General features: G+C 45.2%; 1 protein-coding gene across 7 annotated transcripts in view; it reads left to right on the forward strand.

The window, feature by feature from the left end:
- Nucleotides 1-13015, forward strand: part of RNF8 (ring finger protein 8) — a 51780-nt gene extending 38765 nt beyond the window's left edge. The window contains exons 8-11 of one of the 7 annotated variants that reach the window (XM_082732277.1): nt 10446-10548; nt 11516-11571; nt 12424-12493; nt 12681-12702. In XM_082732277.1, coding sequence (XP_082588403.1) covers nt 10446-10548; nt 11516-11571; nt 12424-12493; nt 12681-12687 — 236 coding nt within the window. In that variant the 3' untranslated portion in view covers nt 12688-12702. Of the gene's footprint in view, nt 1-10445; nt 10549-11515; nt 11572-12423; nt 12494-12680 lie in introns of those variants that run through there. The other 6 variants (XM_082732275.1, XM_082732282.1, XM_082732280.1 and 3 more) reach the window with 6 other exon arrangements.
- The last annotated feature ends 1335 nt before the right edge of the window (nt 13016-14350 follow it).

Genomic DNA, 14350 nt, shown 5'->3' on the forward strand with positions numbered 1-14350 from the left:
TGTAGTAATCAAAGGAGTATGGTACTGGCACAAAAGCAGATGCATAGGTCAAGGAACAGAATAGAGAACCCAAAAATAAACCCCCAATTATATGGTCAGTTAATTTTCGATAAAGGAGGCAGGAATATGCAATGGGAAAAAGTCTCTTCAACAAATGGTTCTGGGAAAACTGGACAGCTACAAGCAAAAGAATGAAATTGGACCACTTTCTTACATCATACACAAAAATAAACTCAAAATGGATTAAGGATTAATGAGCTCAAAATGAGTTAAGGAGCAACAAAATCAAAATGGATCGAATATGAAACCTGAAACCATAAAAATTCTAGAAAAGAGCACAAGCAGTAATTTCTATGACCTTGGCCACAGCAACATTTTTTTAGGTATGTCTCCTGAGGCAAGAGAAACAAGCAAAAATAAACTAGTGGGAATACATCAAAATAAAAAGTTTCTGCACAACAAAGGAAACAGTCAACAAAAGTAAAAGACAACATACTGAATGGGAGAAGTTATTTGCAAATGACATGTCCAATAAAAGGTTAGTACTCAAAATATATTTTTAAAAAGCCTGATACAACTTAACACCAAAAAAACAAGTAATCCAATTAGAACAAAAGCAGAAAACATGAACAGACATTTCTCTAAAGAAGAGATACAGTGGCCAACAGACACATGAGAAGATTCTCAGTATCCACTCACCATGAGGGAAATGGAGATCAAAACCACAGTGAGATATCATCACACACCTTTTCTTCTTCTGCATGGCTAAAATCAACAACACAAGAAAAAACTAGTGTTGGTGAGGATGTGGGGAAAAGGGAATCCTTGTGCACTATTGGTGGGAATGCAAACTAGTGCAGCCATGATGGAAAATAGTATGGAGGTTCCTCAAAAAGATAAAAATAGCATTATCATGTGATCCAATAATTCCACTATTAGGTATTTACCTAGAGAATACGAAAATGCTAATTCAAAAAGATGATATGCATCCTTATGTTTTATAGCAGCATTATTTAGCCAAATTATAGAAGCAGCCCAAGTATCCACTGACAGATGATTAGATAAAGATGTGAGCTAAATATGCAATAGAATATTTCTCAGCCATAAAAAAAGAGTGAAATCTTGCCATTTGCAACAACATGGATGGATCTAGAGGGTTATCATGTTAAGTGAAATAAGTCAGTTAGAGAGAGACAAATACCATTATGATTTCACTCATATTTAGAATTTAAGAAACAAAAGACAAAGAAGAAAAAGGAGACAAACCGAAAAGTGGACTCTTAACTATAGAGAACAAACTGATGGTTACCAGAGAATTGTTGAATCACTTTATTACATACCTGAAACTAACATAATACTGTATGTTAACTGTACTGCAATTACAATGAAAACAAAACAAAGATTAGTAAGTGGGTCTCCTTACTAAATCCTAGGCACTTTCCAACTGGTGTTTAAACTGAGTCCTGAGGTAAGTGAGATTATACAGGCTCCATACACAGGCTTTAAGAGTAAGTTCTTCACTCCCTGTAGTTTTGTGGTTTTCCTAAATATAATCCCTGGTTTTCAAAGCCAGGTATGTTAGGGGCTCATCTCTCCGGTGCAGGACCTAGGGCTTAGTGCCTGGTGTAGAGCACAAACCCATTACTTCTCAGCAAAGTTTTGCATTTTTGCGATTCCTCCATATTTTGGATTCTTGTGACTGGGTTGTTTTTTTTTTTTAAGATTTTATTTATTTACTTGAGAGAGAGACAGTGAGAGAGAGCATGAGCAAGGAGAAGGCCAGAGGGAGAAGCAGACTCCCCATGGAGCTGGGAGTCCGATGCGGGACTCGATCCCGGGACTCCAGGATCATGACCTGAGCCGAAGGCAGTCGTCCAACCAACTGAGCCACCCAGGCGTCCCTGGGGTGGGTTTTTTTCGTTTTGGCAAGAGTGTCTCTGCCTCTCTTACCTGTTTTGATGCTGCCCTATTATCTTTTGTTGTGGAGGCTTGGGTCTTTTTCAGAGGAGATTATTCCACTTGTAGTTGTAATTTTGTTGTGTCCATGGAAGGAGATGGGTTCGGGATCCTCATAATCTGCCATCTTGAAGCAATCCCCTGACATCATCTTACCATTGCTTTGCAACAAGTTTTGACTTTTTTGAATTGGAGGTCCCACTACTTTGGTCTCCTTTTTAAAGACTGACAATTTTAACTCCCTTGAATTTTCCTGCGAATTTAAAATCAATTTTTTAAAAAAATCAAATTTTAAAAATTTGTCAATTTTTAAAAAGGAGCTAGTTAGGGGCACCTGGATGGCTCAGTGAGTTAAAGCCTCTGCCTTCGGCTCAGGTCATGATTCCAGGGTTCTGGGATCAAGGCCCGCCTCGGGCTCTCTGCTGAGCGGAGAGCCTGCTTCCTCCTCTCTCTGCCTGCTTCTCTGCCTACTTGTGGTCTCTGTCTGTCAAATAAATAAATAAAATCTTTAAAAAAAAAAAAAAAAGGAGCTAGTTAGGTATCCATAGGGATTGTGTTAAGCCTATGAATGAATTTGGAGAACATTGCCATTTAAACAATATTAAGTCTTCTGATCTGTGAACATTTTTCCATTTAGATGTGTTTAAATTTCTTTCAATTATGTTTTGTAGTTTTCAGAGTCCATCTTTTGCACTTCTTTTGTGAAATAGATTATTTTATTCATTTTGGTGCTATTGTAAGTGGAGTTGTTTTCTTAATTTCATTGTTGGATTACTTATTGCAAGTGTATGGAGGGGCTTCTGGGTGGCTCAGTCATTGAGCATCTGCCTTTGGCTCAGGTCATGATCCCAGGGTCCTGGGATAGAGCCCTGTGTCGGGCTCCCTGCTTGGCGGGAAGCCTGCTTCTCCCTCTCCCTTTTCCACTCCCCCTCCTTGTGTTCCCTCTCTCGCTGTGTCTCTCTCTATCTAAATAAAAAAATAAATAGTTTTTTTTTAAGTGTATGGAAATATAACTGATTTTTTTTATATTGGCCTCATATCCTGCGACCTTGCTGAACTTTTTTAATTGTTCTAATAGCTTTTAATTTTCCAGGATTTTCTATGTACAAGACATCTGTGAATAGAAGTAATTTTACTTCTGTTTTTCCCCAATCAGGATGCACTGTATCTCATTTTCTTGCTCTAGAATATCCAGCACAATTTGCTGGAAGATTTTATTTATTTATTTGAAAGAGAGAGAGAAAACACGAGCGGGGGAAGGAATAGAGGGAGAAGCAGACTCCTGGCTGAGCAAGGAGTCTGCCATGGGGCTGGATCGCACCCAGGACCCTGAGATCATGACCTGAGCTGAAGACTTAACCCACTGAGCCACCCAGGTGCCCCTCCAGCACAACGTTTAATAGAAGTGGTAAGACTGGGGCACTTGGGTGGCTCAATGGGTTAAGCCTCTGCCTTCAGCTCAGGTCATGATCTCGGAGTCCTGGAATTGAGCCCCGCATTGGGCTCTCTGCTCAGCAGGGAGCCTGCTACCCCTCTCTCTGCCTGCCTCTCAGCTTTCTTGTGATCTCCCTCTGTCAAATAAATAAATAAAATCTTAAAAATAAAAAAAAAAGAATTGGGAAGAGTAGACATTCTATTTGATCTTAGGAGGAAAAGAACCAGTCTTTCACCATTAAGTAAGATGTTAGCTTAAGGGCTTTCATAAATGCATTTAATCTGAGGAAATTCCCTTCTGTTAGTAGTTTGTTGAGTTTTTATCATGAGAGGGTGTCTGATTTTATCAAATGCTTCTTATCTGCTTATCTGTTGAGAGAAGCAGGTAGCTTTTTCCCCCTATTACATTAATATGGTGTTTTATATTGATTAGCATGGATGTTTAACCAATCTTGCTTTCCTGGAATAAATTTCATTAGGCATATATGTAACTCTTTATATGTTGCTGGATCCGATTTGCTACTTTTTTAAAAAAGATTTTATTTATTCATTTGACAGAGAGAGACACAGCAAGAGAGGGAACACAAGCAGGAGAAGTGGGAGAGGGAGAAGTAGGTTTCCCGCTGAGCAGGGAGCCCCATACGGGGCTCCATCCCAAGACCCTGGGATCATGACCTGAATAGAAGTCAGGTGCTTAGCGACTGAGCCACCCAGGCGCCCCTCTTCCTCCTGTCCCTTCCTTCCCTTCCCTCTTTCTTTTTTTTTTTTTTTTTAAGATTTTATTTATTTATTTGATAGAGAGAGATCACAAGTAGGCAGAGAGGCAGGCAGAGAGAGAGAGGAGGAAGCAGGCTCCCCGCCGAGCGGAGAGCCCGATATGGGACTCGATCCCAGGACCCTGAGATCATGACCTGAGCCGAAGGCAGCGGCTTAACCCACTGAGCCACCCAGGCGCCCCCTTCCCTCTTTCTTTCTTCCTTCTACATTCATAAGAGATATTGGTGTATAGTTTTCTTGTCTTGCAATATCTTTGTCTGGTTTTGGTATCTGAATAATCCTAGCCTCATAGAGAGGATTCCCTCCTCTTCATTTGGAAAGGATTTGTAAAGAATTGTAACTAATTCTTTCAGCGGTTGGTATAATTCACAAATGCAGCATTTTGGAACTGGGCATTTTTGAGGAATAGATTTTGACAATTGAGTCTATCTTCTACCTTGTTATAGGTACATTCACATGGTCTATTTCTTCTTGAGTCAGCATTAGTCTTTGGTGTCTTTCTATGAATTTGTTTTGTCTAAGTAAGTTAACTTTTTGGCATATACTTCTTCATCATGATCTCATATAATTCTCCTTATTTCTTGGTGGTCAGTCATAATATCCCCTCTTTCATTGCTGATCCCAGTAATGTGGGGCATTTCTCTCACTCTTTTAGTGAGTCAAGTGGGAGATTTGTCAGTTTAGCTGATCTTTCTTTTTTTAAATTTTTTTAATTGATCTTTCAAATGATCATATTTGATTTGGTCAGTTTTAGATATCATTATTTTATTCTCTTTTCTCTATTTCATTAACTTACACTCTAACCTTTACTTTTTTTCCCTTTCCTTTTGGTTGCTTTTCATTTAGTTTGCTCCCCTTTCTTGACTTAATGTGGAAGTTTAGGTAATCATTTTGAGAAGTTGCTTTTCCATATAGGCATTTACAGCTATATATTTGCCTCTGAGCACTGCTTTAGGAACACCATCTAGGTTTGGGTATGCTCTGTCTTCTACTAATTTCAAAATATTTTCTTATTTCCATTTTGATATCTCTTTGGCCCTTTGCTTATGTAGAAGTGTGTTGTTAAATTCTGCATATTTGTGAGTTTCCCAAATATTCTCGTACTTAAAAATAGAAGAGATTTGGTTTGTGTTACCCTGTTCTGAGGATAGAATCCTAGGTTTGCAGATTTTCAGGGAGGGGATGTTTATCCTGCTGCTCACATGAAGAAGCTCTGGGCTTTATCTCTTCTCTGTGAAGTTCACAAGCCTGAGAAACCGAACCAAGATTTTTTAGATTTGAAAAATACCCTAAGGATCACAACAACTCTTCTGTCTGGCTTACGGCCCATTTATAAATTTTGGCCTAAATGATTATTCTCTTGATTGTTCTACTGCACTTTTTGGATGATTTGTGTGTTTTTTTCCTATTATTTTTAGTTGTTTTAGGAGAAGAGGCAGCCTTAAACTTAACTTAGTCTACTGTGTTAGTGGAAATGGAATCCTCAGTGAGTATTTTTCATCTCTACTATTTATTAGGCACCAGCGTAGGTGCTAGAGTGTAAGTCACCTAAACCAATGGTGATCTGGGTCTTCCGTGCACCAGCCCTGGTCGGTAAACTGTTACTCAGACCACAGAAAGATACATACAGAAATTGGAAGTGAGCGTGAGCAAGGAAGCTCTCCTTTCTCCTGTCTGAGACTGGTCATTGCCAAGACAAAAATGAGCATGAATATCACATCATTGGATCTGCTAAAACACTGTGATCATTAGCTGTTCATGGACCAGAGATGAAGTGGGACAGTGTCTAAAATAGAGAAGTTTTTTAGACTTTTGTGGAAGCCACTAAAACCTAATAAAATTATGGACACTCTCCTCAGAAATATGTGCACATATAAAGAGATGTAAAATGTCAGTGTGTATATGTGGATCATCTGAAGTGATATAGATCTGGGTTTTTAATCCCAGGAAGAAAAAAGGCTAGGAGAAGATGTGTTGAACAATCACTTCATGACCCAACGATGCTACTCCACTTACCTGTGAATAGGAACTGGAGTGCACAAAAGCTGGACCCATAACAACCATCAAGGGAATAAGTTGAAAGGTGCCATTTATGAGTCACTCCTTCATGCAAGAGGACTCGAATGCCTACAGTGTACCCAGTTGAGTTCTAGTCTCAGATCACTCCTCCAAACGTGGAAATTTGTCCTTCTTTTCCACTCCTGCCCTCAATGTCTACTCCCAGAACTTGTACCTCTCTTCCCAAGTAAAGGAATTCCACACTTGAAGAATCTTGATGGGGCAGAGACTACCTCCATCCATAGAGAGGAGAACCCACTTCGCCAGTCCTGCAGTTGGACATGACATGAAGCGTCAATAGTCACATGACCACCGGCCAGACTTTGACTCAGGACACATGACAGACACATAGGGACAGCGTCCATGCACTAGGCACAGGTGGTTTGAGTGATGTCACAGTAGTGTCCTGCAACTGTCAGGGGCAGCAGCGATAGCAGTCCCAGCTGCAGGATCCAGTGTCCTCCCTCAGGGGAGTCAGTGGTGTGGACAGTGGCATCAATACCCAGTAATGGGCACTGGCTGTATGTGGGCCCACCTCTAGGGTCCAGTGTGGATTCCGTTCCTGGCTGTGTAGCCTCAAGCCTTTATTGTGGCTTTCCTGGAAATAAAACAAGATCCTGTATACCCTCTCTCTTCCCTAAATCTCTCGGTAACAGTACATATGTATCATAAGGAGTCAGAAACCCATGCAGGGAAGAGTTTCCAAGAGCAAGAATTCAGGCATATTTTTTTCCAGCTTTATAGAGATATGATTGACATACAGCATCATATAAGTAAGTTTAAGGATAAAAATCTATTGATTGATATATTTCTATACCACAAAATGATAACAATTACAATCATAGCATTAGCTAATACCTGTATCATGTCACATAGTTACCATTTCCTTTTATGAGGTGTGAACATTTAAGACCTACATTCTTAGTAACCCCAAGATTTTACGTTGAGCTGATAAGCACTTCCTCAATCTGCCTTGCTTTGCCCCATAGGAGAGAAGATACATTTCTCCCAGCATGTCTTGCATTTTTCTTTCTACAAAAAGAACATTTAAAGATTTTATTTATTTATTTATTTATTTATTTATTTATTTATTTGAGAGAGAGAGTACATGCCCATATGAGGGAGGGGCAGAGGGAGAGGAAGAGAATTTCAGACTCCATGCTGAGTGGGAAACCTGACTCAGGGCGCAATCTCATGACTCTCAGATCATGACTTGAGCCAAAACCAAGAGTTGGATACCCAACCGGCTGAGCCACCCAGGTATACCCCAAAAAGCATTTAAATGTGTCTATAAGAACTTCCCACAATGAGTGCTCTCACCAATGACTTCAGTGCTTCCCTACCTGGAGGAGCCCCAGGATTGCTTGTGGCTTTGTTACAAAATACTCATTCCTTTCCCCCAGACCCATCATCTTAGAGTGCTTGACAAGGGCCCAGGAATCACTTACGTAATAAGCCCTACAGGAGGGGCTGATGCATGGCCATGTGGGGATCCTGCTCCATGTGCTCGCTACTCCATGTGGGATCTGAAGACCAGCAGCAGCAGCACCAACCTTGTTATCAACCCAAGATCTCACGCTTTACTCCAGCCTGTTTAGATCTTCATAGTCCGGGAAATTCCTGTGCTCACTGAAGGCTGGGTCTCCCTGGTCTACGTACCTTCTAGACGCACAACCAGCCTGTGCAGTGCACTCTGGGTATGCGCTCTGATCAGCCTGCTTAGCCCTGAGGAGTCGGGGGTTTGGACCTTTTGCTTTCTCTTCTATGGCCCTCGCCCCCCTGGTAACCTCATCTCTGCTGAAGACTCTAAACATCATTTATATGCTATCACCTCCCAAATCTCCCCTGCACTCTATCCGCCCGCCAACCTGGCTTGGATTTCTAATAGACATAGTCAGTTTCACCATTTCTAAAGTGGATGACTGCGATGCTGCTTCCCTAAATGTGCTTCTTTCAGAGTCTTCCCTGTTTCCAAGGAAGGCACTCCACATTTCTACTTGCAGTCTGAACTACTGGATACCCTCCTTGATTCCTTTCTCACCACCCAGAATGACTCCACTAGGAAATGCTGCAAAATCCATCTGTAAATATCTCCAGCAGCCAATCACTTCTTAGTAACTTCCCTCCTCTCAACCATGACATACAGCCCACACCCCCCTCCTGGGACACTGCACTGGTTTCCTACAGTTTCTCTGCTGGTTGCTTACCTTGCCCCTCTCGATTCTGCACAGCAGCAAACAGGTGCTGCTAAAGAAACATCAGTCATGTTGATCTGTTCATTCTTGTAACTCCACATTTCACTCAGAGAAAACTCAAAAACCTTCTAATGTCCTCAGACCTCCATGATGAAACTGACCTCTGACCTCATCTCACCTGCTCTCTGCTGCAGCCTCAGTGGCCTCTTCACCCTTCCTTGAACGCAGGACATGCTCCTGCCCTAGTGTTTGTGCCCCGGAGGCTCCCTGCCTAGAAAGAACTCCCCCCAGACCTCTTCTTACACAATTCCTTCATGTCCTTCAAATCTCTCAGAGGTCACCTTCTCAGTGAGACTCCCCTGATCCCTGGAGTAAAGAAGCCATCGTCCCCGTCCCAGCACAGGTGCTCTCTGGGTCACCTTCCTCACAGCTCCTGCCAACTTCCTAATTAAACCCTTCCCTTATGGACTGTGCTTACACAAGACACAGTTCACCTCTGAATGACCCTGGTTTGTACTGGGCACCACCACTTCCATGTGGACTTTTATACGGTAAATACCATCCATGCATTTTTCTTCCTTACTATTTTTTACTATTTTCTCTAGCTTAATTATTAAAAGAATACAGTATATAATATATGTAGCATATAAAATATGTGTTAAGCAACTGTGTATTTTATTACTAAGCTTTCCAGTCAATAGTAGGCTCTTTGTACTCAAGTTTTTGGGGAGTCAAAATTTTACCTGGATTCCTGACAGTACAAGCAGGCCACTGCCCCAATCCCCACATTGAGAGACAAGTGGGAGAATGCCCCTTACCACTAGAATGTATTCTTCCCAAGACCAGCACATTTTGCCTCTTCTTCGTCTCACTGAGCTGTCCTAGATGTAAACATAGTGTGTCCTGTATGAGGCACATGACAATTATCAGTGGAATGAATGAGCAGATAGAGGACTCCCTCTTCTAGATGAGTCTCAGGCACAGCTCTTCCAAGGCAGCTCCCGCCCCATGTGCACCCACCTCACCATCCGGGCTGCCTCTCTCTTCTCACAGGGCTGCCCTCCCCTCCCACTCTCTGCTCAGGCCCTCCCCCGCTACACCATCTCTCGTGCACAGCACAGCACACAGAGTTCTCTTCAGAAACACCGTACTTAGGCTTTTTGTATTCTTTTCTCCAACCACACAGAAATCTATGTTTGACTCTGCTTTATAAATCTGTGAACTTGGAACTGAGCCAGCACTAGGATCACTAAACTAAGGGTGGGGAGAGAGGCCAGAGTAGCAGGGAAGGCAGAAACTAACTGAAGCTTAATAAGGATGAGAATCTCTCAGATTCTTCTTCTCTCTAGCTCCAGACTCTAAATAGTAATCCAGAAAACAGCCCTAGAGGAAAGAGAAGAGATAGATGAATCTGAAAGTTCATTCCTCCATACCAGAGAGACTCCTGTGTGCAGGGGCTGACCTAGGCCTATGGGAATGACAGCCCAAAGGACACCTGCTGCTATAACTGACAGGGTCACCCAAGGGAGAATGGGACAAGTATACAAGAGCAAGAACAGGCCTGATACTACAGAAACCATGAAACAAACACCCCCAAATGGGAGCTATGTGGTGACCCAGGCCTGAGGTGAGGCTGACCCAGTGACAGCAAGCTCTGGCTGCAGAAGTTCCTGGTGACAGGTGACGTCCAAGTCCCTGTGATCACAGGTCCTGGTGGGACAAGCTTCCACAGAAGGGGCAGGACAGAGAGCAGAGAGATGACTCAGCTGAAGAGTGAGAATGTCATGCCCATGATGCACTGAGCACAGACTGGGCACAGGCCCCGTCTCTGCTTGACTCCTCACAGCCTACTCCTACCCCCACCTGCCACAGACTCAGCACAAAAAACACATGGATTCTGGAAGGTTCTCAGTGCTTCCATTTATTTGCTGTCTCAACTTTACAAATTTCTTTTATTACCTCATCAGCCACACATGCCAAGTGTTAAAAAACATAAACTCTTATCTGGATTCTCATTTTCAATAGGGAAGTCATTTGTACTAGCCCAACACAAAATAAAGACAGGGATGGAGATGGTCCAGCCCAGCCTCTACTGGAACAGGAAAGCACATCAGAGAAGAGAACACAGGTCAGTATGGGAAGGGGCCATGGTGGGCAGGGTTGACCAGCCTCCCCACCTCCTCACATTATACTCATATGAACACAGACACATTCTGACACCTTTTGCATAAAGGGATTGTTGGTGTCACCAAGTGGGAGTGTGAACGCTCAGTCCCCACAAGGAAGCTGGTCTCATACTGTGATAAATGATCATGTACAAATTTAGGTAAATCACAGAAGAGCTGACATTCTCAACAGCCCCCTGCATGCTCAAATTGTTTCTAGTGGCCCAACCTTCCCCACATCAGGCCCTCCGAGTTCTCACCTCCAGTTATCATGAGAGACACACCAGAGCCCTGGCCTCTGTCATCATCTAGGGGAGAACAAAGAGGACATGGTCAGAGTCCATAGGAGATGAGACTAAAGGAGGAGCTATGGAATAGGTGAGCTCCCCATGGGGTCTTGTCTACACTACCCTGGGGTCTCAGGAATCACCCCCTCCATACTTACGTCCAGTATGAGAGTGGTTTCTTCTTTCATCTGTGGGAAGAAAACATCTTGTCAAAAGCCTGGAGAAGGCTGGGCCATGAGATCCTAGTCCAAGCTCCCTAGTCCTGATCCAAAAGGAAGTTTGCAGAATTGTGACTGAAGATCCAGAACAGGATGAGGAAACATGACAAGAAGTGTGGGGTTACTGGACCAAAAGACTTGCTGAAGGTCTATGCTCAGCAGGGACCTTCCTCCCTGCCCTATGACTGCTGGGGATCAGGTCCCAGCACCAGAATTACCAAAATGAAAAATTTGTCCTTCCTTTTCATAAATGTCTTGCTATAGCGTGAATGTTAGTAATCAGCTCCAGACCAGGCAAGTACTTATGTGTGGATGGTACTTGACAGTAACAAGGCAGGACAATCTGCTACCTAGGAAACCCCCAGTGGGAAAGAAAACTCAGATCCCCCCCACTCCATTCCCTACTTGAACACTTCTTCCTCCAGATCACAGCTCCAACCACACAATGACCACAGGGAGTGCCAGACCAGCAATGATCCAGGTGATGGGGATGGTGGGAGGAGGAGGGTCTGGAAAGGGAAAGGAACGTGAGGGGCCAAGACCTGTAGTAGGAGTCCTCACTTTGCCAAAATTCTCCAGAAGGTCTCTGCTTTCCCTGAGAAGAGGCTCTACCCCCAAACCCTCCTTACCCCATCTCAGGGTGATGGGTTCACGCAGCCCCTCATGCTGCATGTGGCACATGTATTTCTGCTCCTCTCCAGAAGGCACCACTATGGCCGCCCACTTCTGGAAGGTCCCATCTCCTGCAGGCCTGGTCTCCACAAGCTCTGTGTTCTGGGTCAGGTCCTCCCCATAACGCTGCCAGGTCAGGGTGATCTCCGCAGGGTAGAAGCCCAAGGCCCAGCACCTCAGGGTGACTTCTTTGTCAAAGATGGGGTGTTGGGTCATCTGTGTGTTGGGTGGTTCTGAGGAAGAAGAATCAGAAAATCCACACTTGGGTTTACCTTTATGGGCCACTGAAATGGCATTCATGTGACCATCCTGAAGTGGACCAGGCAATAGGTTTGGATGGAAGAAGTACAAAGTCCAGTCACCTTTGACTGACCTTTGGGCCAGTCTTTGGGATCTTTTAATCCTGCAAAGTTCTAGAACAGAGGGATGGCCCAGGGTAGGACACTGTAGGTCTAAGTGAGAAAGCACACTATTGGTCCTGACAATGTGTGGCTGGTGATTGAATCAGAAAACCCAGAGTCAGATGTCCAAAGATGTTCTCAGATGGAGAATATCTCCATCTGAGATATCTGGAATATCTGGAGATATTCTCAGATGGAGGTTGTCATGGTTCCCAAGGTGGCTGCCAGGGTCAAAGGGAACTACTGATGTGTTATTTCAGGAATGGTCTCCACCTGCCTCCCTGGAGAGACTGGATTCCTCAATTGTCCTTTAGAGAAAAGTGATTCTGGGTGAGTCACTCAGTAGGAATATGAACACCAAGGCGGATCTCCCTCTCCTCACCCATTGGGTGGTTGGTATTCTGACCTTGAGTCCATTTTCCCTTTCTGTTGGGAAGCCAGCCCCAGTAGTGGGAGATTAGGGAGGCCCCACGGCCCTGGTACCTGTGCGCAGCAGCGTCTCTTTCCCTTTCTCCAGGTACTAGCGGAGCGACTCCACGCATGTGCCTTCCAAGTAGCTTCTGTAGTGCTCTGCAGCACCTGCCGCCTCCCACTTGAGCCGGGTCATTTGCCCCACCGTGTCCGCAGCGGTCCAGGAGCGCAGGTCCTCATTCAGGGCGATGAAATCCACGCCGTCGTAGGCCAACTGCTCATACCCGTGGAGGAGGAGCCCGCCTGGCCCCAGGTCGCAGCCAAACATCCCCTGGAGGGTGTGAGACCCTGGCCCTGCCCCCGCAGTCAGCTCTCAGATTGTCTCCACCCCTGCTGGTGGACGAGCGACTAAGTCCAAACATAAAGTAAAACCTCTTGAAAGTTCGGGGTGCTCTTCTAAGGTCGGGGAACTGGAATTTCCACAGATTTGGCGTGGCGCTCCTACCCGGACACCCGGGGAGACTCCAGCCCATCCGTGGGGATGGGGGTTGTGACCTGGACCCGGGCCCTGTTGCTCACCGGCCTCGCTCTGGTTGTAGTAGCCCAGGGCGGTCTGCAGGTTCACTTGGAAAATCTGTGCGTGGTGCCTGGCGTTCTGGGTCTGCTGGTCCCAATACTTCGGTCCCTCCTGCTCCATCCATGGCGCCAGCGGCTCCATCCTCCCACTGGCAGAGTCGAACCTCACGAACTGCGTGTTGTCCACGTAGCCGACTTCCCAGTACTGGGGCTCCCCGCGTCCGCGCCGAGAAATACGAGAAGCCTGCGGGAACGGAAGAGCTGAGACCCGGTCCAACGCTCCTCCCGGCGCCTTTCCGGGGGACCAGGTGGAGACTGCCGGGAGGGCAGGGGAAGGGGCACCGAATGGGGCAGAGTAGGGAGGGACAGGGGAGCATAGGCCCGGGCGGGGCCCGAGGCGGCTGGGGGTCTGGGGCGGGGGCTGCGGAGAGGAGCCTTCCGTGGGGGGGGGGTCCCTCCTCCCTCCCCGGGGTCCCTTCGCTCCCGCCTGGCAGAGGCCCTTTCCTCCCGTCCCGCGCTCACCCGGCCAGGTCTCTTCCACGGCCAGTACCCCCTACAGCAGCAGGAGGAGGGCTCGGGGCCCCATGGTCCAGACCTTCAGGATGTGAGGTGGGTGCGTCCCTGTGGGTCTGGTGAGGACTTTAGAACCCAGAACCGCGGTGCCGCTGATTGGCTTCGCCAGATCCCGGACACCCAATGGAACTGCGAACTGCAGTCGCCAGGAGGACCAGACACGTGGTGAGAGGGATAAGTGAAACCCAGGGAGAGGGGAACTCTCCAACACTAGGCTTCCACGCCCTAGACACCAGACTTGAGAGTCAGGCCTTCCCTGGGACATGCGACTTTGCCCTGACTCCTCTCTTACTGCACAGAGCGCTCTTTATCACCCAGTCTCCCTGAGTCGTGGCTGAGTCAGTGATTCTCAAACATTTTGATCACAGTCTATCTATATGGCCTTACAAATTACTGAGGATCCCAAGGATAATTTTGCATCTATGGGTTTTATCTATCAATGTTTACCATAGTAGGGATAAAACAGTGTTAAACATTTACTAATTCATTTAGAATCATATTAATGACCCATGACATGAATAAAAATATTGCTTTTATGAAAAATAACTATTTCCCCAAGTAAACAGGGCAGTGAGAAGAATGGATTTCTTTTTCTTTTTTAATTTACTTTTTTTAAATTTTTTATAA

The sequence above is a fragment of the Mustela nivalis genome (assembly GCF_964662115.1).
Source record: "Mustela nivalis genome assembly, chromosome: 5".
In the NCBI taxonomy this organism is placed as follows: domain Eukaryota; kingdom Metazoa; phylum Chordata; class Mammalia; order Carnivora; family Mustelidae; genus Mustela; species Mustela nivalis.